Source organism: Parus major, chromosome 20, assembly GCF_001522545.3.
Source record: "Parus major isolate Abel chromosome 20, Parus_major1.1, whole genome shotgun sequence".
In the NCBI taxonomy this organism is placed as follows: domain Eukaryota; kingdom Metazoa; phylum Chordata; class Aves; order Passeriformes; family Paridae; genus Parus; species Parus major.
The window spans coordinates 5,235,527-5,261,109 of NC_031788.1; the positions used below are offsets into that span (position 1 = coordinate 5,235,527).

The 25,583-nt window shown below is 53.0% G+C and overlaps 2 protein-coding genes across 7 annotated transcripts in view; both read left to right on the forward strand.

The window, feature by feature from the left end:
• The window catches only part of TOP1 (DNA topoisomerase I), a 66,241-nt gene extending 58,589 nt beyond the window's left edge, over positions 1 to 7,652 (forward strand). For 2 of the 3 annotated variants that reach the window (XM_015647597.3, XM_033519052.1), the window contains 7 exons: positions 875 to 1,060; positions 2,551 to 2,619; positions 3,228 to 3,342; positions 4,006 to 4,133; positions 5,216 to 5,310; positions 5,956 to 6,105; positions 6,243 to 7,652. In XM_015647597.3, coding sequence (XP_015503083.1) covers positions 875 to 1,060; positions 2,551 to 2,619; positions 3,228 to 3,342; positions 4,006 to 4,133; positions 5,216 to 5,310; positions 5,956 to 6,105; positions 6,243 to 6,345 — 846 coding nt within the window. In that variant the 3' untranslated portion in view covers positions 6,346 to 7,652. The remainder of the gene's footprint in view (positions 1 to 874; positions 1,061 to 2,550; positions 2,620 to 3,227; positions 3,343 to 4,005; positions 4,134 to 5,215; positions 5,311 to 5,955; positions 6,106 to 6,242) is intronic. The other variant, XM_033519053.1, reaches the window with a different exon arrangement.
• A 4,756-nt stretch (positions 7,653 to 12,408) lies between these two features.
• Positions 12,409 to 25,583, forward strand: part of PLCG1 (phospholipase C gamma 1) — a 41,338-nt gene continuing 28,163 nt past the window's right edge. For 2 of the 4 annotated variants that reach the window (XM_015647577.3, XM_015647576.3), the window contains exon 1: positions 12,410 to 12,648. In XM_015647577.3, the coding sequence (XP_015503063.1) occupies positions 12,447 to 12,648 (202 nt within the window). In that variant the 5' untranslated portion in view covers positions 12,410 to 12,446. Of the gene's footprint in view, positions 12,649 to 25,583 lie in introns of all 4 variants that reach the window. The other 2 variants (XM_015647575.3, XM_015647578.3) reach the window with 2 other exon arrangements.

The following is a 25,583-nucleotide window of genomic DNA, read 5'->3' on the forward strand; positions in this document are numbered from 1 at the left end:
CTATTGTACTAAACACGGCTATTTCAGGCAGCATTGTTTAGTTCAGGCAAGGCTCACAGCCTGGTTCCAGAATCACCCAGTTGGATTACTGGGAAATTTGTGTAGGCCTTTTGTCTCCAGCTGTTTCAGTTTTCCTGCTGGGAATTTCTGCTGGTTTGTCACCTCTTCAGTATGTGGTCACAGTTGTGAGGTTTTGCAATTATGTTAATTTTTTCACCACAGCATAAAGAAAACTGCAGATGTGTTGATGCATTTAAAGCAACATAAAACCAGTTCCCAGAGAGCTGTTCCCTAGTAGCATAGTAGGTGTCTTGACTAACTAAATTAACAGGTTTTGTTCCAAATGGTTTGATGTAAACAAGAGAACTTTGATGTGAAAAATCGTGGTTTCATATGACCACTGAAGATTTCAAAAGTTAGAAATCGTTTTAGCCAGCATTGTTAAAATATGTGTTTTTGTGCAGCCAAATGTAGCCTTTAGATAATTTATACCAGTCAATATTTATATAACCTGTATGCTATTTGAAATGTATTTAGTGTGCAGTGAATAGGTAGAATCATAGAAGATGAACAACTGAACCATATGAATTGTTTCAAGTAGAGTTCACATGAAAGTCAATTTGATTTTTGAAAACTGCTACACTTCTTGAAATAAATTTCCTTTAGTCAGAACTGTCTCACTCAGTAAATCAGTTTGAGTTACTCAATGAGCAGAAGTTGGTAGAGGATCCTGGCTTAAACTTATTAAAAAAAAAAAGGAGATACGCTCCTTTGGACACTGCTGGTTCTAGGCCAGTATCTGAAGGTTTGCAGCATCTCTCTTTTCTGGGGACAGTTTGAATTCCTTACCTCTCTTGTCTTGATATAAATGTAGCTTGCCCTGAGAGCTGGTAATGAAAAAGAAGAAGGAGAGACAGCTGACACCGTGGGCTGCTGCTCTCTGAGAGTAGAGCACATCAAGCTGCATCCTGAGCTGGATGGACAGGAATACGTGGTTGAGTTCGACTTCCTCGGGAAGGACTCCATCCGATACTACAACAAAGTCCCTGTGGAGAAAAGGGTAAGGCACCTCCACAAGCACATACACAGACTGAACAGCACAGAGATGTGGTCAGCACAGTCTGGGTGGCAGAACAGGTTGCTTTATCACTGCTCAGATACTGAGGCAGAAAATAAGTCAGTTAATGTGACATCCTTGTGGTGTAACACAGCACAGCAGATGAAATGTTCAGACATCTTGCAGCTCTTCCCTGTGGTCTCAGTGTGAAGAGTTGACATAACTGTAACAGCTGGGTTAGAGAAGCTTCCTGGGTCTCAGTCTCATTGTCAGAGTTGGTTTTGTCACCTATAGATGGTGGAGTTGCAGGCCCATGTGACAAGTAACAGCATAAATGGTTCTGAAATACTGCTGGCACTGGCAGAGCTGCAGTTTGATTGGGGCTTTGATAATAGGCACCTCTGTCACAGTGGTTTGGGTCATGTTGGAGCTGAGCCCTCACAGAGGTAGATCTTGACCTTGGCTGCTCCAGAGCATATGGAGAAGGTGTCTGATACCTCTGGCCCATGAACTTGGGTGCCTGCCAGCCAAGACTTCTTATGCCATGTCAATTCCTTTATTTCTGTCATCCACCAGTTTCAAATCTGCTGTGATTTTGGCCTCATTTCAGAATCAATCCCTGTCCAGCAGCATGAACCTGGAGGGCACTATCCAAAATGTTTTTGTGGGTGTAACAGCTTTGTATCTGGCCCACAGCTCTGTGGTCTGAGTTAGATACCCTGTGTATAATACTGTGGTAATTGTCATGACAGTCAGCAGTAGATGTTGGCCCCTTGAGGAACAAAACAACTAAAAAAAAAAAATCAAACTACTGTTGCTCTGGAAATTAATGTGTGCTGGAATTCTTGGCTCCCTGTGTAAAGAAGAAAACATTTTTCTATTTAAATTTATTGGTATCTCTTGGTATTTTTTCAGTGCTTAAAATGGGGAGTTGATTATTGTGGAACTAGAAATCTTTGTATATTGGGTATCTGTAGAAGAATGTGTGTTGTTGAGAAGCTGGAGAATTGGAGCAGGCAGAGCTGGGATTTGTGGTCTCTGTTATAATCAAAGATGCTTTGATTATTCTCCCTACCCCAGTGGAATATGTTTGGGATGAAATTGTATGAAACAATGCAGCAGTGAGGAGGGTTGGTTTCTTGGAGCTTCAGTCCATGGGAAATGCTCAAGTAATAATGGGAGAGTAAGGAAAAGACAGCAGCTTTGGGGTCTCTTTCTCCGTTAGGCAGCTACACCAGAGCAGTCAAGTCTCCTGACTAGTTTTGGCTGAAAGGATGAGAGGTCATGGAAAGCTTAGAACTCCTGTTGCTGGGGAGGAAGCTGCAGCACAAGCATTGCATTGAGGGATGGGTCTTTGCCTGATGGGAAGTACATCCAGTACTGTTCCCTGGAAGCAGTGATGACTTCCCTGGCAGACTGCTCTCATACAACCTGGTATTGCCCAGTGCTGTCTGCTCTGTGTGCCTGATGTTCCTGGTTTTCTTTTCCTGCAGGTGTTTAAGAATCTTCAGCTGTTCATGGAGAACAAGCAGCCTGAGGATGACCTCTTTGACCGCCTCAATGTAAGCACATAGTTCATGCTGAGGGAGGTGGAGGACCCTGAACAGGCTTGCTCTGCACCAGGCAGTAACAGCTGCTCTGTTCCAGAAATGCTTTCAGTGGAACTTTTCTTCCAGAGCAGCCTCAGAGCAGTGAGAGTCTGTCTCAGCCTGGTGTCTGAACTATCCACTGTGCCCACAGGTTCCCAAAGCGATGGGCCTTGGTGCTGGTGAGCCTGCCTGGCTCTGACCTGGAGAGGTTTTATCAGAGTTGAGAGATGATGAATGTGTGAGGTGACAGATTTTCACATGCCTTCCCTGTTTGCACACTTGGCTCTGTGGGAGCACTGTGGTGGTCCAGGCATGTTTATTGTTGCTGGAAACCAAAACCTCCCCACCAAAGAAATCCTTTTTGGCCACTTGTGGTAGTTGTTACCAGTCTAATACTTGTTGGTTCTTTGTTCACTTTTACTGTGGTTTCAGTAAAGCTGTGGCTATTTTGTTGTGGTCAGATCTGAGTACACCAGGCCTCAGCCATGAGCTGCACATCTGTGTCAGCCATGGATCCAGAGGTTTCACAAACACTGTGGTCATTCCTAGTGCTCACTGTCATCTCCTTTCTGCTTCTTTAGACCAGTATCTTAAATAAACACCTTCAAGACCTTATGGAGGGATTGACAGCCAAGGTATTCCGTACTTACAATGCCTCCATCACGCTACAGCAGCAGCTCAAGGAGCTCACTAATCGTAAGTCTTGCCCCTGAAGCTGTGAGGGGAACAGATCTTACCCTGTGATACCGACCTGGCTTCCTTGGCTGAGCCCCAACTTGTATATCTGTTCACCACTTCCTTGTTACAGTTCTCCCAGTGCAAATGTCAGGCAGCTGAGGTCTGACCAAAAATCTGTTGTCAGACAGTCTTTCAGGGTAGCTGAGCAGCTCAGCACTGGGGCAGAACAGAACTGACTTGTGAGCACAGCAGGGTGTGCTTTCCAGGTTATGCCTATCCTTTACCAAATCTGTTTGCTTTCTGTTGATGACAGGCAAGACAGATGCATGTGTAACTGCCCCATGTTTCTTGGCTGCTCATCCTTGTGCTGCCTTGCACTTTGCAGCTTTACCAAGTGGGCACGTTGGACCTGTGAAGCCCTACAGTGTCCTGGGCAGGGTGGTCCCACTGTCCCCTGCTCTGGCTCTGCTTCCCCTCTGTTGAGATGGTGTCAGCAGTGATGAAAACCATCCAGAAATGGTTAGGGGCTGGGGTGAAGTGGCCAGGCTTGGGACTGTAGTTGGAGTGGTGCTGAGACAGGGCATAGGAGGGGAAGGCTGGTTCTGCAGTGGCTGTGGGGCACTGGCTGGGGCACCACACCCTGGAGAACTCACTTGTTCACCACTCCCCTGTCCTTCACAGCGGATGACAACATCCCAGCAAAGATCCTCTCCTACAACCGTGCCAACAGAGCGGTGGCCATTCTGTGTAACCACCAGAGAGCTCCACCCAAAACCTTCGAGAAGTCCATGATGAATCTGCAGAGCAAGGTACCTCCCCCTGCCCAGCTCTGGGGCAGCAGGGCTCCAAGTGCTGCATCTCAGGAAGTCAGCATTCCTTTCCCTTGGGGTGAAAGCAGGGCCTGCTTTTCCCTGTCAGGAGTTGGTGGTGTGCATCAGAGATGGGCCTGCTCGGAGATGAGTGCTGAGCTGGAAGGGGCTTCTCTTGAGTTGTTTTTTACCTGTAAAGAACAACACCAGGCCCTTTTTCTGCCTTCACCCTATAGCTGTGTGTTCTGCTGCATTTGAAACTCGAGAGCAGCAGTCTCTGGCTCTGATCTGTGTCCCCTAAAGAGCCTGGAGTGGGCATCCACTGCTGTGGATTGTGTGAATCCCAGGCCACTCTCTGTGTGTACATAGTACATGATGCCCCTCTGACCTGACCTCTTTGCAGATTGTTTCTGGTGAAGGCCATGAGGTCCAAAGGGGTTAGGTCTGTTCCTGGTCTGGCTTTAGAGTGACCCTGACAATAAAGAGTTCTGTTTTGGCATTGCAGTGTCCCCTGCTTCCATAACCCCTAACATGGCTGCCTTCACCCTAGATCCTAGAGTTTGGGATGTTTAAGGGGAGCGGTTGAACAGGGGCCGCAGATACTGAATCTCCCTGAATCCCAAGCTTACTGAAGAAGAGCTGCCTGAAGCATTAACACCTTTCAGTGTGTAGGATTTGGGGCTGATTCCTGCTGAGGGATCAGGGATCATCATCCTTCCATGTAGCCATCAGAGAGCTGGTAGTGGTGGGTTGCAGTGAAGGCAAACAAGCTGCCAGGAGGGGTTTGTTGGCCAGGCCAGACCAAGCCAATTCCTTGGCCTGCATGGTTGTAGCTGTGTGAGAAAGCACCCAGCACAGCTTGTCTTTGGAAATGAGTGAGGTCCTGTTTTTGAGGGTGGTATCTCACCACACTTGGCTGTGCAGTGACCAGTGGCTGGATTGCTCTGCAGGAGTGGATCTGACTGCTGATAGATTCTGAACATGGTCACAAAGTGGCTTCCTGGGTCATGCTGCCCAGGGGTGATTGACACAGCTGTCAGCAGCTTGTTCTCAGCGCTGCCATCTGGTTTTGCCTCTCCTAGATTGATGCCAAGAAGGAGCAATTAGCTGATGCCAGGAGGGAACTGAAAAGCGCCAAAGCTGATGCCAAGGTCCGGAGGGATGAGAAGTCTAAAAAGTAAGGCTGGTGTTACTGGGCTGTGCAATACCCCCAGAAGGGGTCCTTCACCCCATATTCCACTTTCCTGGCCTGTGATTTGGAAGGCTTTCTTTTGCCCTTTTCATTCTGTGCATGGAGAAATGGCCCCCTGCAGGGTGGTCTGACCCTGCAGTTCCTGATGTGGTCACTCATGCCCAGCCCTCAGAGCTGAGCCTCTGCCAGTGCTCACCCACCCTGCTGCTGCCCAGGACCAGTGTGCAGCATTGCTGTCTTCCTGGGGAGCCAGGGCTGCACAAGTAATTACTGCACAGGCACCTCCTTGAGTTCTGCATGGGGGAGCTGAGTTACAGGAGCTCTGGGAGCAGGATCACAGCATGACTTACTGAGGGATAGATGGGCTGCTCTGGGAGTGGGTGTAGCATCAGAACAGTTCAGGCTGTTGCTTCCAACCCTTTAAAACAAAACTGCTGCTTAAGATTCCTGCTCTGCCTCTTGGAAAATGTCAGTTCTTCATTGCATGTGCTGACTGTGTTGCCACCATCTGTGCTGACACAGCTGCCCTGTGTGGCTGGTGGCATTGCTTACCTCGAGCAGAGTCCCTTTGGGTTCTCACAGTGCTGGCAGGGCATCAGGAGTTCAGTGCTTTGTTCTTTGCCACCCCAGGACAGTGGAGAGCAAGAAGAAAGCAGTGCAGAGGATCGAGGAGCAACTGATGAAGCTGGAGGTTCAGGCTACAGATAGGGAGGAGAACAAGCAGATTGCTTTGGGCACCTCCAAACTCAACTATCTGGATCCCAGGATCTCTGTTGCCTGGTAAGCACCTGCCTGGGCTGTGCTGGGGTGATCCACCCCACCCCTTCACCTCTGTCTTGTCCCCCCACATAGCAACAAGGGCAGAGTCTCTGGCCTTGCTTTTATCCCTAACTCTAACAGCATCTCCTCTCCTGCAGGTGTAAGAAGTGGGGAATTCCTATAGAGAAGATTTATAACAAAACCCAGCGAGAGAAATTTGCCTGGGCTATCGACATGGCAGAGGAAGACTATGAGTTTTAACCTGTTTTTATTGAGCTGAATTTTATGGGAAAAGGGAGTAGCCTGGTTTTTAGGGAGATTGATAAACTGTGAGCCTTACTTGTCCTTGGATGCTGGGGAAGGGGGAGGAAAGGGGCAAGTGAGCATCAGATAAAACAGCCAACATCTTGCAGAAAGCATAACCTGGAAATATCTTAAAGGAGCTGAGCCAGTTGTCCTATGGACAACTTATTTAAAAAATGTTTCAGAGATCCAAATTCTAGCTGTCTGGTTTGTGTGGTTTTTCTCTTGAGGCAGGGCAAGTGGATGGGGGATTTGTCAACCTTCCGCCAGGCAAATTCACCATCACACTGAGAGCGTGGGAATCTTTAGCTACTGTATACAAAATCCAATTATATTGGTGCGTTTTTACAGTTAGGGTTTTGCAATAACTTCTATATTTTAATAGAAAATGGACTCCTTAACCCCTGCCCTTCCCCTCCCCCTCCCGCCCCATTTCAGAATTTAACAAATAAACAAAACTTAAGGAACCCAACGCACCTGTTACAGCTGTCACTATAGTCATGGAAATACCCAAATTTTTTCAATTTGTCACTTGAAACAGTCGTGGCATTGGAACATGAATTACAAATATCCACCACAATTGTTCAGAGCAAATCATGATGGGAAATCGGCCTCCTGACTTGAGTGTTCCTATTTTAAATGTGAATTTTTATTTCTTTTTAATTATTTTAAAATATTTAAACAGTTTTCTTTCTTTATGATCTTAAAGATCGTGTAGGTTTGGGGAGCGGGTGGGGGGAGGGGGCCGTGTGATGGAAAGATGTGTGTGGAATTTGAGGACAAGTGAAATTTGAAACAAATGACATTCCCATCACCCTTTGTTCTGAACATGCTCTGTACACTTCCATCAATTATCTACTTTTTAGGTTTGTCAGACTGTTTTACCTTTCCCCCCCCACCTTTTTTTCTAAGCCCAACTCCCCTCTTTTACTTGAAAGATTTTATTGTGTAAAAAGAAGTTTCACAGGTCAATAAATTTCGAGGGAAATGAGCATTGGTCCAAAAAAGGAAAATAATCAAGATTTTAGGGCTTTTATTTTTTTCTTTTGTAATTGTGTAAAAAAATTTTAAAAAATTAAAAAGCAGAATTTTAATGTGAAACCTTTTTTTGCTATAATCATTAGTCTTAGAGGCATTGTTAGCGTAGTGTGTGTGCAAGACCATTTCCTGCAGCCTTTCCTCAACAAGTATCTTCTATTTTTATCATGAATTCCCTTTTAATCAACTGTAGGTTATTTAAAATAAATTCCTACAACTTAACTGAGTGTTGGTGTCTCTGTGTTCTTTCACCTCCGGCCCTGGACGTGGGGCCCCCGTGGTCGCTGGGCTGGGGGAGATGGTGGGGTGCAGTTCCTGTTCCCAGCCCCAGCAGGAATTCCCTGAAGGATGTGGCCCATCCCTGCCTTGCTGTGATTGTGCTGCACCCTCTGTGGTGGTCACTGTGGATTCCAGGCAGGCACAGGTCACGGTTTGTTTTGTCCTGGGAAAAGCTCTGCCCAGCCCAGCAGGGAGCAGGGGGATGCAGTGACACCAGAGCTCTCTTCTGGTTTCTCTGCTGCCTTTTATTCAGCCCCAGCCCTCGGCCCAGAGCAGGATGGAGGGACAGCAGCTCTTTCCCCTTCGTGGCTGGGCAAGGACATGGGTGATGGATGCATTCTCCTCCCAGGCATTGGGAGCAGCCCTGGTGTCCTCGGGGGTTGTGGAGCAGACACAGCCCTGGCTCCTCTGCAAGCACCTCCCCGTGACCCCAGAGCTGGGGTGGGCTCCCCGACCCCCGAGGGTGGCTGTGGGGTCAGGCTCAGCCAGCTGAGGAGCCTCTGGGCAGCCAGCCCTGAGCAGGGCTTCCTGCTGCTCCCTGCGATCTTCCAGGCACTTTGTTGTGGCTGCACAAACTTGGAATTTGGCAGGAGTTGCCGTTCACTCTCTGGGGCCTTTCCAAGGTGCAGTGGTGAAAATGCCAGCAGAGAGGGAAAGGGGCTCATTGTGCTCCCGACCTGCCCGTGCCTGAACAATGCAGCCTGTAAAAATATCATTTCTATTTATACAGCTCTCCTTCCCGCCTGCAGACCTGGCCCAATTATCCCACATCTTACAAATTCCAGTATCTTACACCACTGAACGGGGAATTGTGGAATGCAGTGGGAAGAGATGCTCTCCCACAGAGGGGATCCCCCAGCTGAGCATTGCTGGTGGCAGATCCACCTTCTCCTGGGCATGGTGGGCTGCTCTGGCCAGGCTGGGAGAGCTCTGCTCTCTGGAAGTGCAAGGCCAGGCTGGTGTCCAAGGCTGGAGTGTGTTGTGTGTCAGCAAGAAGGAGAAGGATGTTGGTGCAAAACCCACCCTTGGAAATGCACCCAGCTCCCTCCCAGTCCTGGGGAGCCCCGGCTCTGTCCCTCAGGGAGCTGAGGAGGGTTTAATCGGTGGTTTTCCCTGTGGCACAGCAGGGTGAGACCACACACCCCACGCTTTCCATGGAGAATTCCCAGACCCCACTGACTCACTGAGCAAACAGAAATGGCCACAAACGTGCCACAGCCTGTCTTGCATCCCTCCACTGCAGCGCCTGTGCTCGCCTGCCCCAGTGCCACCACCCCACTTCGGCTTTCCTGTCCCACAACAGGGCCTGTGTTTGGCAGCCAGGGAAACTGAGGCAGCAGTAATGTGACCGGTGGAGAAGGAAGGTAAAATGGGTTTGAACTGGATCTGGTGCCTCAAGCCCATGGACAGGGCCTGGCAGCCAAGGGGAGGTGCAAATCCCTGCAGGATGCAGCCCCATCCCCCTTGAAGTCTTAAGGATTCCAGGGTTGAAAATTGAAACCAGGTGAATTGGATATTAAAAAAGCGTGTGCTCCCCACGCAACGCTGGGGAGTGGGGACAGGGAACCCGGAGCTGCAGTGGGCTTCTCACCAGGAGCCATCCAGAGGGATCTCACAATGCCTGGAAGGGGCAGGGGCTGTGGGGGGAGGCAGCCTGCGGGCACGGCTTTGCCCAGCTCCCCCGAGAGCGTGCGGCACGGGGCCGGCACCGCGCCAGCATCCGCAGCAGCTCCCGAGCCCCGGGCGGCTCTGCTTTCCATCCCCGGCACAACACCGCATCTGCCAGCACCAGCCCGGGCAGCTCCCAGCACCTTCCCTCAGGGCCCTCCAGATCCTGCTCCTGCAGCGCCAGGGAAGCTCTTCCCCGTGGGGATTTTCTCGGCTGGTGTTGTCTTTTCCCACCCCAGGTAGCGCAGAGCAAGCAGGAATGAATAAATAACGAGAGGGGCAGCTCTCCCAGGGACTGCACCGCTCGTTTGGATGAGTATCGGCACCTCCCGTCAGTGTGTGATCCCAGGGCAGGACAGGGATGTATCCGTCCCCAGACAGTGGTGCCAGAGGCTGCTGGGCTGCAGGGATCCCCTGCACTTGCCTGTGGGGTGGTCTCAGATTTTCCCTGGATTTTGTTCTCCAGGCCTTGAGCATGTCCTTAAGCCAGAGGTCACCTGGCTGTTGGCCTGTTCCTGGTGGGAGGATGCAGCTGCTCCATGAATCCTGCAGGATATGGGAGACAGCATCCCGTGCTTAGGAAATGTGAAGGGGGAGGTGCTGGGGCCACTCCAAGGGGAAAATCCCCCTTTTCCTTGAGGTGTTTGCAAGGGGACATTGCAGAACCCCCAGGTTTCCACAGCTACATGATGAACACAATCCAGGGAATTTCTTCAAAAGCAAAACAGGAATATAAATGGAAGTTTTGCTGCCCTGAGGGATAGGGGTGATAGTTCACAGCCTGGCTGGTACAGGAGCTGGGACCACCAAATGGGGCTGTCAGGCAGCAGGCACACAAAGGCTGTCAAATTTCCTGTGCTGTCAAATTTAACAGTGGAATTCCTTGGCATGTAGCATCTTAGAGAGCTAATGCAAGGTTAAAAGGTGATCAGTCAAACTTGGAAAATAAAAAATATCCATCACAAACAGCTCATTGTGAACCACATCCTCCACATGCTGGCCCCAGCCGCCCCGAGCTCCAGAGCTGAGGACACACCTTGCCGGGTGCTCCCCATCAGCAGGAACAGGCAGTGCTTGGGACAGAGGGAGTTACCTTCTCTGCTCCTTCGATGGCCACACTCCCTTCTCAGGTTTTGCCCTCAAAAAACAAGGGTGTGCCCATAATGCTCAGCTATTTTAGGACCACTGGGAGCCGGCTGCTTCCTGCCGGTCCCAAGCGAGGCCGTTCCACAACCCAGGAGCAGCTTCCCCAGCGGCCACGGCGGCTCACCCCGGAGAGAGTGAGGCCCAGAGGGCTGTGCCCGCACCAAGCACAGGCTCCAGGAGCTCTGGCTCAGCTGAGCACATCCCCAGCATCCTTACAGTGCCGTTGTACACTGCTCCTTTCTACCACAGCAGGCTCTCACTCTGGTGTGTCTGTCCTTGCCCTTTTGATATCCAGATGCCAGGTAGGATCCTAAACAACCTTTTAGGGCTCCTACTGTGTGTGCTGGGGAATGTCCCTGTGGAGGCAGGTGAAGCAGTAGGACAGAGAGAGCTGCTCTCATGTGGGATCCACTCAGGGATGGGCCCCTCACTTAGAAAATGATGCCCCTCCCAGTCCCAGCCATGAGCTGGGGGGCGAGATAAGAACTGCTGAGCACAGGCTGCCTTGCCATGGGCCTGTGTGTATGTATGTGTGTGTATGCACAGAATCATGAAGTTTGGGAAAAAGAAAAAAAATCATAGGATCAATGAAGTTGGAAAAATCCTCTTAGATCATCAGGTCCAAGCATTAACCCATATTTTATACATGTGTGTGTATATATATATATATATATACACACATATATATGTATGTATGTATGTATACATTTATACATATAAATGGGATAGCCTGAGCACCCGGTGGGCCATGGGGTGCCCTGATGGAAAGGAGAGCACGGGGAAGAAGCTCAGTGGCACACAGAAAGGGAAATTGCAGGCTTTAACCACATGAATGGAGCAAACTGAACTGAAAGGCTTCTCAATTCAAGCACTTATCCCCTCGCTAACTCTCCTTTTGTGTGGTCTCTAACCCTGTTTTTTGTGAGGCCGGAGAGCAGCTGGAGAGTGTCCAGTGACCCCCGGCTCCCTACACATCCCCCAGGGGCAGGATGCCACAGGCCACCCTGCAAGCCCCATCCGTGCCAGCACGGATCCAGCTGGCATCCGTGTGGAGGCACCTACAGCAAACGCAGAGCTGGCTTCATCAAGCGACACCATGGTGCCAGCGGCAGCCGTAAGGAGGGGTCTGTCCCCAGGAAAAGCCACCCTGGGACGCAGCGTTGGGACCCCACTTGTATCACGCCAGAATCTCACGCAAACCCTGCTGTGGGTGCCGGGGCCCTGAAGTATCCTGTGGGGTGTGTGGCACACGGGGGACCTGTGGGGTGCAGGGTGGTCTCCCAGGAGCGCCATGGGGTGCAGAGTCCCCCTGTCCCCCCGGCGTGCCGTGGTGCGGAGGGGTGGCGCGGTTCCCAGCCGCGCTGGGTGGGCTGCGGTACCGCCATCCCGCACCACGCAAGGCTCCACCTGCCCCTGCCCCGCGGGGCACGGATGCTCCGAGACCCCGAACCGCAGCACCGGGAGTGGGATCCCCCCGCGGGACACTGGACAGGGATGCTCGGAACCCCCGAACCGCAGCACCGGGAGCGGGATCCCCCCGCGGGACACTGGGCAGGGATGCTCGGAACCCCCGAACCGCAGCACCGGGAGCAGGATCCCCCCGCGGGACACTGGGCAGGGATGCTCGGAACCCCCGAACCGCAGCACCGGGAGCAGGATCCCCCCGCGGGACACTGGGCAGGGATGCTCGGAACCCCCGAACCGCAGCACCGGGAGCGGGTTCCCCCCGCGGAGCCCCCGCGCTGCGCACCCCGCGCCCGCCCCCCGCCCCGGCCACGCTCCGCCCCTTCCCCTCCCTCCTCCCTCCTCCTTCCTCGCTCCTCCTCCTCCTCCCTCTCCTCCTCCTCCTCCTCTGCTCCCCTCCCGCGGCGGCGGCGCGGGGCGCGGCGGGGCTCGGGCGCTCCCGCTCCCCTTTGTTCGCCGCTCCGATGGCGGCCGGGCCGGGCGGCGGCCCCGGGGCGCCCAGCGAGGCGGAGGCGGCGCAGCTCTGCCGCAGCCTGGAGGTGGGCACCGTCATGACCCTCTTCTACTCCAAAAAGTCGCAGCGACCCGAGCGGAAAACTTTCCAGGTGAAGCTGGAGACGCGGCAGGTCACCTGGAGCCGCGGCTCCGAGAAGGTCGAGGGGGCCGGTGAGTGCGGGGAGCCCGCGGGAAGGGGCGGCCGAGGGGCTGCGCTCCCCCGGGCGGGGGTGCGGGGCCGGAGCCCTCCCGGGAGCGCCGGGGGCTCGGTGGCGAGGAGGAAGGAGAAAAAAAAAGAAAAATAATGAACCTCCGCGCTCTCTGTGGCCGGCATCTCCCCGCGGACAGCCTGCGGGGCGGAGAGGGGTGCGGGTCCCAGCGTGGGGCCGGCCCGGATCGCCCTGTGCACGGGGGATGCGCGGGGGATGCGCGGGCCGGTACCGCCACTGCGCCCGCACAGCGCCGCCTCCCAACTTTCCGCATCCCTGTTCGGCACCAAACTTCCCCTGGGATAAACGAGGTGTTTTCCCGGGTGGTGCCTTGGCAAGCAGCACCTAAGGGCTGTAGGGAGCCTCAGAAGGAGGCAGGATTAGCGTGAGCCCTTCTGCGGTTGCACCTCGGAGCAACAGATGAGACCAAACGGAGAAGGTTAAAAGTAGGAAAACCAGCCCAAAATATTGTACTGTAGCTCCGTCGTCTTCCCCGTTGCCCTCTGCTCATCGGCCCGAGGGTGATGGCACAGGGTCAGGTGAGCCCCGGGGTCCCGTGCTGGATGGGGACAAGGAGGACAGAGGAAAGGATACATAAGGAACCTGAGTGTAAAACCAGAAGGATGGGGTGGGAAGGGGGTGAGATCTGGCATGCTCTGCTCTCTTAACCTTGGTGTTGGTTTCCCAGGCTTTCTCAAATTATCTTTCCCTCCCCCATGTGCACCAGCACAAGGACGGGGTCTCTGTGCTCCACGCAAGGAAGAGGGGACGTGCACGAAGGCCAAGTGGTGGGAGAGCTGGTGCTGGCCATGCACTGGCCTTCCCCATCCTCAGGGATGCGACTGAGGCCCAGCAAGGCCAGGGAGGGCTTGTCATCTCTCCTGGCAAGTGCTGCTGGTCCAGGGTGGAAAGGTGGGATGCTGTTAGTACCAGGGGCTTAGATGAGGAAAGGGCATGGAGATAGTGGCCACATCTCTGTGGCAAGTCCACAAAATGCCAGTTTGGGGCTTTGGTTTTCCCTAAGACCCTTCAAGTACCTTCAAGACCTCCTGCCCTGGTGTCTCCAGGCAGATGTGGAGGCAGCCTTGGGCTCCTTTAGCATCATGAGGATGTGAAGCTCCCCCATCTCTTTCCTAGAATGGGCTCTGGAGCGACGAGGCAGTGTGAGAGGGAGGAGAGAGTGGCATTCTACTGATCCTGGGCTTAGGTTGTTCTTAAACTAAGGCACAGCAAATGTTGGTTTTTCTGGGGAGATTCTGGTCTCAGGCAGAGCCTCCAGACCATGTGTGCCCGTGGTGGACAGAGGTCCCCACTGGTGTCTGCATGGGTGATTGTTCCTGGGGACAGACCTAGGTGTGTCACTGTAACCTAGGAGCTGAACTTGGGGGACATCTAGAGAACTTCAGCTTCTGTAGCAGAACTGTGGGCCTAACAGTGATAGAGCCATGGCTGTAAGGAATTCTTGTACTGAGCAGACCAGTGAAAGCAAAGAGAGTGTCCCAGGGACCGAGATGATTGTGTTTCTTTTAATGTCAAAGGGGAAAATTCCTTGGGGCTTCTCTACTGTGCCACAGGCAGGTTGTCTGGCTGGTGGTTTTAGGCTCTGGGTTCCCCACATGTGCCTCCCAAAGCTCATGGTGTTCCCACATTATGTGTGACCCTCCCAAGGGGCAAGGACATCATTGCTGGACAGAGGACATCAGGCTGAGGAGCTGCTGTGTCCTCAGCCCCATCTCTGTGATGCCAGATGCTTTCCCCACGGCATCCTCTCTCACCAGAGCATCTCTCCTGTCCTCAGTCCCCTGCTCTGGTGTCACCCAGCACCCCGAGCTTGCAGGGCTGAGGAGCAGAGTTTTGCTGTAACACTTCCTGGACAGAGCTGTGAGGCTCCAGGTGGAAATACCAGCCTGTGTACACAAATAGTGACTGGGTTTCTAGGCAGGCAAGGCAAAGCCACAGGATCGATGGCCAGCAGTACTAGGTTCTTGGCTAGCGTCCCTATTTTTATCTGGATGTGCTTTCTGGGCAGAAAGAGGATGCCTGGGGAAAGCCAGGTGTGTGACAGCTCCACTTCATGTGGCAAATGCACCAGTCTATTCCCCTCCTGGATCATCCCTTTGAGGCCAAGCTTGCCATGGCCATGGTTTGAACCAGAGGGTGAAGTAATCTGGAGTTGAGCTCATCACTTTCAATCATGGGCAATGACTGATCCTGTTCTTCCCATGAAGACAAGCCACACCAGCACAGGGAGAGGTAGGCTGGGTCTGGTAGGAAGACTGGGTCTTGATTTTTGTGGTGTTACTGGTTTGGCCCCAGCTTGCACTATGAGGAGAGTAGCCAGCTGTCAGGAGGTGAGGTGTTCCTTCCCATGCAACAGCATCTCCACCAAAGCAATGTCTGGGGACTTACAGGTCAAACATTGCTGTGCTCATGGGTCAGTAATGGATGTTCTTGTGTTTCTTGAGAGCTGGAGACCACCAAGGAGTTTTAAACCACCCTGGATACATGCTAATTGTCTAAGTAGGAATGATTCTGGGTTGTTATCTGTTTCAGAACAGGTGAATATCCACAGTGTATCACATGTAGAGGTTTTGGTCTCAGGGCATGTCTGTGTGAATGGCCATGTCTTGGAGAGGTCTGTCTCCATGGACACCAAGTACAGAGGATCTGAGCTCCTTTCTCTGCTCCTGGTGGGTTGTGCAGAAGGGAGATGTGTATTTGTCCCAGGGAGGGGTGGGTGAGGATGGTACCTGGCTCTGTGGCTGACAGTGCTGGGAAGAGCACACAGCCCCCGTGGCTGCAGCCTGGGCAGCTGCTGTTGCATGGTGGGCAGCGCATGAAGGCACAGAGGCTCAGCTGGCTCATCTGCAGGTGGCCTCAAGCACGTGGGCTAAAGCTGCAGTGTGCCAGGAGGAGAGCACGGGGCTGGAGGAGAACACTGCACTGGGCACAGCCATTGCCATCGTCCCTTGGTGTGGTGGTGCTCATTTTGGAGCTTTGCCATCACTGTCAGAGGTGTCGTGGAGCAGCTGCAGCCCCAGGATCTGCAGGGGCTCCTCTGTCAGTACTTCTGATCTCTGCTTGAACTCTGGAGGGCTGCAACAGGCAACCAGTTCTTTGCCTTAAAAATAATGTTTGTGTGGTGCTTGGCTTTGTGTGCACACTGATGTGGAGCTTAGAGGGGAGCAGAGCCTGAGCAGGCTGAAGGTCACTCTACTGCTGGAGAGAGGTCCAGGGATCCCCTGTCCTCTGTGCCTTTGGTGCCTCAACAGCGTGGTGCTGGTCTGAATTCCCTCACTCTGCCATGCTGCTGTGCCCAGAGGCAATGTGCCACCCTTTATTTCAAGTTACTGAAGCCAGCAGGGCCTGACTGGCCTCTGCAAGGAGCTTTTGGCACTTAAGGACGAAGGCCTCTCTGTGCTCCAGCATCTCCTAACAGCAGGGAGGCTGGACCACGGGCATCTGGCTGAGGAGGAGGCTGTGTAGGTGTGGCACCAGGGACATGGTTCAGTGGTGGACCTGGCAGGGCTGGGTTAATGCTTGGACTGGATGGTCTTAGAGGACTTTTCCTACCCTTGTGATTCTGTGAAGGGTTGGGTGGCCTCACCACAGATGAACAGGGAACCAGCTGGCCACACAAAGCTGCCCAGCCTTGCCTGCCCATGAGCCAGGAGGTGCTGGGGGACTGAGAGCAGGAAGCCCTGGCTGGTGTGACAGCCCTCTCCTGGTGCCCTGCTTTGTGACCCTTGTGTAGCGCTTTGTGAGCGTTCATAAAGACACTGTGTGTGTCCCCCACATCTCTCCTCCGTGGGCAGCTCTGGCTGGGCAGCAGAGCAGGGCCTCCAGACAGCTGGGCTGCCCTGTGAAGAGCCTCTTCTCTTGGACACATGAAGAGCCTCTTCTCTTGGACAGGACCCTGCTCTTTGCTGAGCTCTTCAGCTCACTCCAGAGTGATGAGACTCTCCATGAGCCGAGGACTGGGGAGGAGGGGTAAGCTCCCCTGGGCAGGGAGCCTTTCCCTGTCCAAAGCAGTTGCCTCCTTCTCCTTTACTTCTTCAAAACCATGCAAAATGAAATCCTGGTTTGTGCCAAAGAAAAAAAAAAACAACAACATTTTTTTTCAATTAATACTTGTTTTTGTTCATAGGGTTCCAACCAGGTTTAATTACCAACTCATTGCTTTCTTGCTAATCAACTCTGCAGAGGGCCTGCCTGCTACAATAGGAAGAGTGCTAATAATTTTCTATTCTTTTTGTTAAGCACCCAGAGCAAAGTAGAGCTAATCCCTCAAGTCAATTGTCTTCTATGCATTTATTTTCTTTTAAACTTCCTGTGTTAACTGATTCTTTATTTTTAATAAAAAAGGGTCTCACATTCTTACCTTCTCATGCTGGGGGGGTTATAGGCCAGCTTCAAATTGAACTGTTTGCCTTGAAACACGTCAGAAAATTCAGAGAGTTTGCTCAGAGAGTGAGCTGAAAATTTGGAGCAGATGTTTGTTTTATAGAGGAGAGAGAGGAGGGAAAAAAAAACTACCTCGAAAAAACCCTGGTTGCATTCTTGCTTTCAGTGAAATGAGCTCAGTCCCTTGGAGGTGGAGAAAAGCCATTGCCTGTGTAAAAGAAAAGAAATGGGCTGTAAAATATTAATGCAAAGTGGCTCTGAAGTGTGGCTCATATTCGCCTCAGCCATTTCAAGCACCAACCTCTTTCATTAGTCCACTGGGGCACAGCTTTTTTAATTATGTTTTTTGGGGCCATTTGCTTAAGCTGAGGAGCTTGGAGCTCTTAAGAAGTGAGTGAGCCAGAAATGGTTTTTAAGGATGAAATAACTTCAGAGTGAGCTCCTCTTGGGGTGCAGGACAGCACCTGCACTGGAGGGTTCCCTCCTGCTCCACCTCCCACGGATGCAGGATGCAGCCCCAGCCGTGGGCAGGAACGGGAGGAAGGAGCTTTCCTGAGGTGTCTGGAGCAGGGGGCTGCAGAAGGGCTGGGGTGGGAAGGGGAGAGTGTGGCTTGTGACTGTTGGGATCGTTGGAGCTTCCCCTGCTGATGCTCTGCTGTGGGAGTTTCTCGAGGGCAGGTTTTTTTGTGTCCTCCTTTCTGCTTATGAGGGTGTTTGTGCTACACACAAAGCAAGTGTAGCTCTGCTCTGCCTTCGCCTCCAAACTGAGACAGCCTCTCACTTCACATCCCTTTGTCATCCCATTTTTACTCTTGGTAACATCTTCCAGGAGGAGCAGGTTAGAAAACCCCTCCCCATGCAGTTAGACATGTTACCTCCTCCTGTGGCATCTCAGAAGCTTCTCTGCAACCTGGAGAGCAGCTGGAAGTTGGCTGGCTGGGAGGCCAGAGATTTCCTCTAGTACCTGCACCCACGTCATCCATCCATCTGGTTCTTTCCTCTGCCAGTCAGCCACGTGGAAAGAATCAGCTCATGGGGCTCAGGCCCACTAATTAGAATGTGCTGGAGAGGTTTTGCAAAGTGTTGGACTGATTATTTCTCACCAACATCAAGGGGCTGAGTTTTTCAGGGCTTGGCTTCCTCCTTGCCTGTTGGCTGGACACCATGTGTGGTGGTAGGAGCACCTGAGTGAGCTGGGTGTGAACATCTGGCCTTGCAGAGTGCGTGCCAAGAGGTGCCACACTCAGCTCCGTCACCTCCCGTCACCGGGGGCTGTCCTGTTGTGGGATTTTATACAGGACTTTAATGTGCCCCATCTCCAAGCTGAGCCAGCACTTGCCCAGCCCAGTCTGGGATCTCTCTGCTGCTCTGTTTGAGTTGCCTTGCCTGCACAGGGGGATGGTTTTCCTTATCTGAGAGCGTTTGCTTGGCTCTGTTATCTGATGGCAGTGGCTGCACTGTGAACATCCCCAGGACGTGCTGACTGTCACTGATGCCTGTCCTGTCCCCATGTGAGCAGCCCTGTGACCTGCATATCTTACAGATTCCAGACACAGGAGGAGAGGCTCTGCAGCCTTGGTGGGAGTCAGGGCTAAAGTCCCTAGCCCTGAGCAGTCCTGAGGTCCTAGTCCCCAAGTGCTGTATATGGCAGAGCAGGCTTGGCCACTCAAGTGCCCAGGAGTGCAGACTTGATGTAAATTCTGTGTTCCTGGGAACCTGGGCACTGCTCTTCAGCTGGGACCTTCTCCTCCAGAGAGCACTGGGGCTGATGTGTCCTTTTGGAGCTGACCCACATCAAAGTGGGCTGTGATGGGCAGCCTGGCCAGGATGTAAAACTTGGGAACACTTGGAACGGAGCAGGAGCTCTCAGAACAGACCCTCACTTGTGACTGCCTTACAGTTTTGGCTACATCACACAAACTTCTGCTTGAGTTGCAGGCTCATCGATGAGCTGCAGCAGCTCAGCTGTGGATGGCAGCTTCAGAAGCTGCTGGAAGTGGAACATGTTTGTGTGTCCAACTCTTCTGTCTCTGCCAAAGTGGGATCCTGTCGGGGTTGGCCTGATAGACAGTTTGTGCTGAGCATCTCCTCCAGGCTGTGGGACTGGCTGGAAGGAGCTGTGAGATCTCTGAGATCAGCCAGTGGTTGCTGTAGGAGTACCCCAGCATTACTCTGGTGGTGGGCTGTGCTCTGGGAGGTGAAGAGACCAACAGTGACAGTCTGTGCTTAATACTGGCTCAGCCAAGAGCTGGGCTGCTGGGTTTGGGCTCAGAGGTGTGTGACAGTGGCTCCAGGAGCTGCAGCCAGCCCCCAGGCTGTGTCCCTGCTCCTGAGCTGCTGCAGGTTTTGTGAGACCCAGTGAGAAGCTCACAGTGAAGGAGGGTGTGGGGAGTCCAGGAAGAACTAGCAGGCTGTGGTGAGGAGGTGTGGGCCTTTGAGCACAGAAAACCCAAGCAGCTCTGGGTTTAAAAACCATTGGCTGCACCCTACCATGCAGTAGAAGGAAATGGGGGAAGTCAGGGGAGAAGAATTTTTACTTACTAGTGTTCTCTGAGGTTTAAGGGCAGTAGAAATCAGAAAATTCTGAAGCTCTTACAATGCTTTTGAAAAGTTCCCCCCCACAACCTCCCTTCTTCTCCTTGGCCAAACAGGCTTGGTGGGTGGATGGTGGAAGATGATGCTGGAATAGAGCAACTAAAGGGATCCCTGTCTAGAGAAGGATAAAAGGAGACAGCAGCTCTGGGTGTTCAACAGATGCACAGCAGCTGTGTGGCAAGAGCTGTGTGGTGCCTGGCATCTGGGGATGCTCACAGAAACCTGTGACCACCCCAGCAAACCTGTGAGGCTCCTCAGGGCACTTGGCCGTGGTGATTGCTGCTGCTGCTGTCCCATGTGAGAGCAGTGGGGCACATCCTCTGCCAGTGACCATGTCCTGCCTGCTCGGGGTGGGTGGGTGAGCTCATGGCTTTTCCCTGCTCATCTGTTCCACCCAGCGTGGTTTTGCTGCTGGAGGTGTTACATCAGACAGTGGTGGGAGGGTATCTTCCAGACCAGGGAGAGCCCTTAGGAAGGGACTTGGTGACAGCAGCCATTCCTAAAAGGGACTCTGTAGTTCTGGAAAAAGCTTTTTGACATTGATTCCCATGAGGAACTTACTAATTTCTGAGAATTTTCAGCCTTTCTGAAGATCCCCCAGCACTTGGAACTCTAAGCCAGGGCTGTCTGCTTCTGATCTTCCAGGCTCACCCCTGCTATCCCAGGTGTCCTTATCTCTGAGCACCTTGCTGCCGCTTGATCTGTCCTTGTCAAGGTGTCTATTGAACACCTTGAAACAGTGGATGGCAGGTGGATTCAGGATTGTGCACCCAAACAGCCATGGGCTGATGCCTCTAGCAGAAGCTGGCCACTCTAAACCTGAACAAGTCAGCAGAGCTTTAGGATGCTGCCAGCCCATACTCTGAAAGTCTCTGTGATTTTCAAACTGCTTTTTAGTTCCATCTCTGCTGTCCCTGTGGTCTGGTGGCTCTTTAGCCTGATTTGGGGTCCTGAATTTGACTGGCTGAGGAGCCATGGGAAGCCTTCCAGAATCTGGATGGATGTCTCCCTTGTTTTCCTCTGTAAGTCCTCCCTTCTGCTCTGAGGTTTTGGTCAGTCCCTTCTCCCCAGAGCATTTCTGGCTGCCCAAGCCAGGCAATCCCATGGTACTGGTTTAAAATCATCCCAGGGAAGGTCATGGTCCAGCACATTACGTCCTGTGATGTGGGATGTTGTGCTGAGCTGTTTGCTCACTGGCCTTAAGGATGCAGCGGCCAAAAGCCACAGCAGAAGGGGCAGGACTGTGATTTACAGGTTGTGTTTTCTCCCCAACCCATTACAAAAGCATTTATTTTATTTTTCTTAGAATATGACTCTTTTTTTCCTGCCTTGACATATGGAGTCCCAGAGCTGTGCTGCCCTGTGTCTGCAGTTCACCCCCAGCCTTTGTTCCATACAGTGGGGTGTGCAGAGCTTCTGCCTTCCCAGTCGTGCTCCTTTGGGAAGTGACCTACTGCGAATCACCTTAGGGACAAGAGTTGCCTTTTCTGCCAGCTCCAAGCTCCATCCCCAGGAGCTGGATGTGTGGTGTGTCCCCTGCACAGCCAGGATCCCAGTGCTGGAGGGATGGCTGCAGAGGGTAGCTGTGCTCTGGGTGACACAGCAATGCTGTGGATGCTCTGCTGCCTCCTGGCTCTGTGAGCTGCTCCAGCTGTCCTGCTCTCCATCCTTGCTGGAGCTCCTCTGATTCCCTCTGTGGTATCCTGTGCTCCTCTCCTCCTGGGATTGCCCCGTGCAGAGCCCCATCCCTTTGAGGATCAGCCCGTGGTAGGGCCGCAGCAGCCAGAGCTGGAAATCGCCACATCAAGGACGGCTGTCACTGCGGGCTGTGCTCCGCGGGACGCTGGGCACAGCAGCTGCTTGAGAGTCTTTTTCCTGTTTACTTGCTCCCAGAAGTGCTGATGGTGTGGTGATTAAAGGACATCCCCCCTGCATGTGCCGGTGCATCCTTCATCCCTCCTCCTCCTCCTCCTCCTCCTCACCGCTGCCGGTGTAATCCTCAGCCCAGGTCAGAAAAGGGGGCTGGCTGCAGGTGGGGGCTTGGCCATGTTGGGAGCAGGGAATGTCCAAGAGGACTTTCACCCCCTTGGCTCCCTGCCCTGGAAATGTGTGCCCCATAAATCTGCTTCCCAGCTGGCGGGAGGTGGGGCGGGGACTGGCTGGGTTTGTTTGCTGAGCATTTGGACACTGCCTGTCAAAATCCTTCTTGGTGTGAGGCTCTCGTGCCCCTGGGCTCATCAGAGCAGAACACAGAGCCTGCTGCCTCATCTCTCCAAGCTCCTGTGCTTGCACACTTGTCCCCTGGACATCACTCATCCACCTCTGGCTTCTCTTGCCAGGATTCCAGGGCACTTTGGATACCCTCCATCTCTCCTGAGCTTGCAGTCCTTTTAATCCCTGCCAGCTCACTGCCCTCTTCAGCTTCAGAAGACCAAAAAGCTGTGTCCCTGGTTCCAGAGCAGGCTCCAGCCAGTGCCAGGGCAGTGGGGAGTTGGCTCTGCTTGTCTCTGTGTCCCAGCAAAGCAGCAGAAATTGATTTTTGTTGCTTTGGGGTTTTTTTCTCCTGTTCCATGTCTCACATGTCCTGTAGTGCTTTGTGTCTGTCTGTTCTCAAGGTCTTGCCTCAAGTTGGAGTATTGTCCCTGTAATCTCCAGCAGCTCAGGCTCTGGGCTGTGTTGTGAAGAGGTCTAGAGGTGAGGGAATGAAATTTTTGGAGCATTGATACATCAGGTTTGATATCAACCATGCAGCAGGCTGGAGTACAAACAGGAAGAGGTCTCCAGTTCTGGGGACCAAATAAATCTCAGGTGAGGTCATTTAAAAAAAACAAACAAACAATCCCAAGTGGTTTCACACCATCACCAAGAGCTTCTGCTTCTCCCCCATAAACTGAAAATGCTGTCACCTGCCAGGGCAGTGTGTAGCTTGGATAGTGTCTGCTCAGTGCCTGGACATCTTCAGTTGGATGGTGCTGTAAGGAAGTGCTGTAAGGAAGTGCTGGTTATCCCCCAAAATCTTGCCTTGGCATTGGAAGGTGAAACCAACCCTGGGGGGGTCCCATCATGGTTAGTACAGAAAAAGCATATCTGGTGGGAAGGGGAGAGTCACTGTTTCCATCTCTAACCACCTTGGGACAGTTTGATTTCACCAGCAGCTGCTCTGGTAACTGAGTCTGGCTTGTGTTGGGGTGGGTACAAGTGACGCAGGTGGAGAACCCAGGGAGGAGGAGGTGACAGGAGGAGGTGCCTCCCTGCATTTATTGGTTGAGGTGGTTCAGCCCCTGGGGCTCTCTGCAGAGTGGCACAGAGGGAGATGGAGGGGAAGGCACACATCTGCAAGTCACATCTGTGCTCTGGCAGATACACAACCCTGCCAGTCTCAGAACAGCTTTTGAGTCGAGCATGGGATAGGAAGAGGTCAGGCTGTTGTGGTGACCATGATCAGCTCAGCAGCAGATGGAATCTTTATCCCATCCTTCTCTCCCCAGTGTTGCCCTCACACTGCAGAGTTCAAGCCCTGACAGGGACAGGGACAAGCCACTTCCCTGCTGCCCACTGAGGGTCCTGGCCAGCAGGCACCTCTGCTGTAAATTGCTGTCACGGAAACTCGATTGTATCGTCTGGTGGGGTGGATAAAAACTGAGTCACAGCATTTGAACATCACTGACAGTGACAAATCTTTTCTGTCCTTTGGTTTTCACTCCTCACCTTTGTGCCCTGTCCTGGGGACAATGTGTGGTCACTCTTGTCTCCAGTTGCTTTGTGACAGGGCATGACCCCTGGGCATGAAAGTTGGGAAGGCACCTTTGTTGAGTGCAGAAATCCCCAAAATGCTCCAAGGAGAGCTTGCTGCTGTTGGACACTCGGGTCCCCAGATCTTCCTCTGCCAGGGCTTCCTCACTGGCCCTGCCAGGCTCCCAGCTGTCAGGCTGTGAGCTGTGCATTCACCACTGCTGGATTGCCACCTCTGTCCTTCTGTCCTGCTTGGTTTCTGCCAGTCTGCTTGGTCCCATCCCTTCTCCTCACTGGCAGTGAGCACTCCGGCTGGCTGAGAGCCTGGGGGCTTCAGTGATGCTGTAAGGCCCAAGAGAGGGATGCAGAGATGCTGCACAGAAGGGTTCCCTGTTCAGCCCTTCCATGAAGGACACCTGAAGCTTCCTTGAGCCTCTCACCCTCTTCCATGCTGAGACACAGCATCAATCTGTCCCTGCCCACCTGTGGATCTCCTTCCCTGGAGGGAGGAAGAGTGGCAGAGGCAGGAGCTGTGTTCACAGCTTCATCCCATCCTCCCTCCAGTTTATTCTGCTCCTTTAAGGTCATTACATTTCTCACCCAGGCAGGGCTGCGGGGGATGGAGCCCGCAATGCCATGCAGAAGAAAGGTCACCTTGGGGGTGGATTGTGGAGCCTTCCCAAGACAGGCTGTCCCGAGCACCAGTGCTGAGCTTCCCCTTTCCAGATGAGTCAGTGGAACTTTGTGCCTCTCAGACAGGGCGATGACTGAAGGGTCTCTCTGCTCACTGCCACTGGCCTGTTTTCATCTGGGACAGGGACACCAACATCCTCAGAGCAGCATCTGTGCAAGAAAAAACTGGGGCTTTGCCTCAGCTGGAACAGCTCTTCCTCTCTCTGGGGTGGAAATGTGCTCCCGTGTCCTGTATGGTGACAGCACAGCAAGTCCAGGGCTCTCAGAGGTGCCAGCCTTGCATGTGGGAGTGGGTACAACCAGCAGCTTGGGGTTTGGGACAAAAGCCCACAGCTCCACAAAGACAAAATTTCCATGGAGGACAAGAGAGAGCCCCAGTACATTCTAGGAGGAGGGTTGCTGGAGCCCTTGCCTGGCATTTGCCATCTGCTGCCTGTCTCCTTGAGCTCCCCACCACTGGCTGTAGGCAGAGACTGTGAGGTAACAGCATCCTGCTTTGCTCACTTGGAGGATCAGCTCTGTTTTTTTACTCATGTTTTCTTGCAGCTGGGGGTGAGTGGGAGAGATGTGCTGACGATAAGAGGTCAGGCAGCTGCCAGCCCACAGCTGCCTCTGGTTCTCACATCAAGAGGATGTTCAAGAGCTCTTGAAGGCCACCTGTGTGAGGCTGATGCTGGCAAGGCAGCCTGGGAAGAGGCCACCATGCCTTGTAGAAGCAAAGTCTAGGCCTGACCTCTGCCTCCCTGCTCTGGCCCCTAACGTGGGATATGTGTGGGGTGGAAGAGGGAAGGTCTCTTCCTCACATCCTCTCCCCCAGCCCACAGAGCGATGCAGCAGCGCAGCATCCCCTAATCTCCCTGCACATCTCCTGCAGCTTCCTCTGCAGGTGATAAGGATTTTGGAGGTGGGAACAGGGGAGGGAGGAGCAGGGGCCTAGCAGCCACAGGATATGTGACCGGGGGGCACAGCAGAGGCTGTGGCAGGCAGAGGCTCGGGCAGGAAGCCCCAGTGCCCACAGAGCAGGCAGCACGTTCCCATGTGCCCCACATGGGCTGCCCAGGTACCACTGCCCAGGTGGTGTTCAAGCTCTCTGCCAGATCCTCTCACTCCACACGGAGTGACAGGGATTGCTGAGAGGTGAGCCAGGATCTGAGTCGGGGTCCAGGCTAGCCCCAGTCACGCTGGCTAATCTGGAACTCCCCATTGTCCTATCTCCAGCCCATCAAGGTCTTTTCCTCCCCAGCATCTCCTTTCCCAAGGTGCTTTCTGCATGGATGTGCTGGCTCTGGGGTAGTGACACTGAGACAGTTGCTTCATAGCGAAATCCAGTGGCTTGGAGCAAAAAAATCCAGTTTGCTGATGCAGATGAGATGAAGCACCTTGTTAGAGCAACCAGAGACAGCCTGAGCTGAGTCTGGAGGGGAAAAGAGCTTTACCTGCATCTTTTCCTGAGGCAGAAGTACCACCTGCATG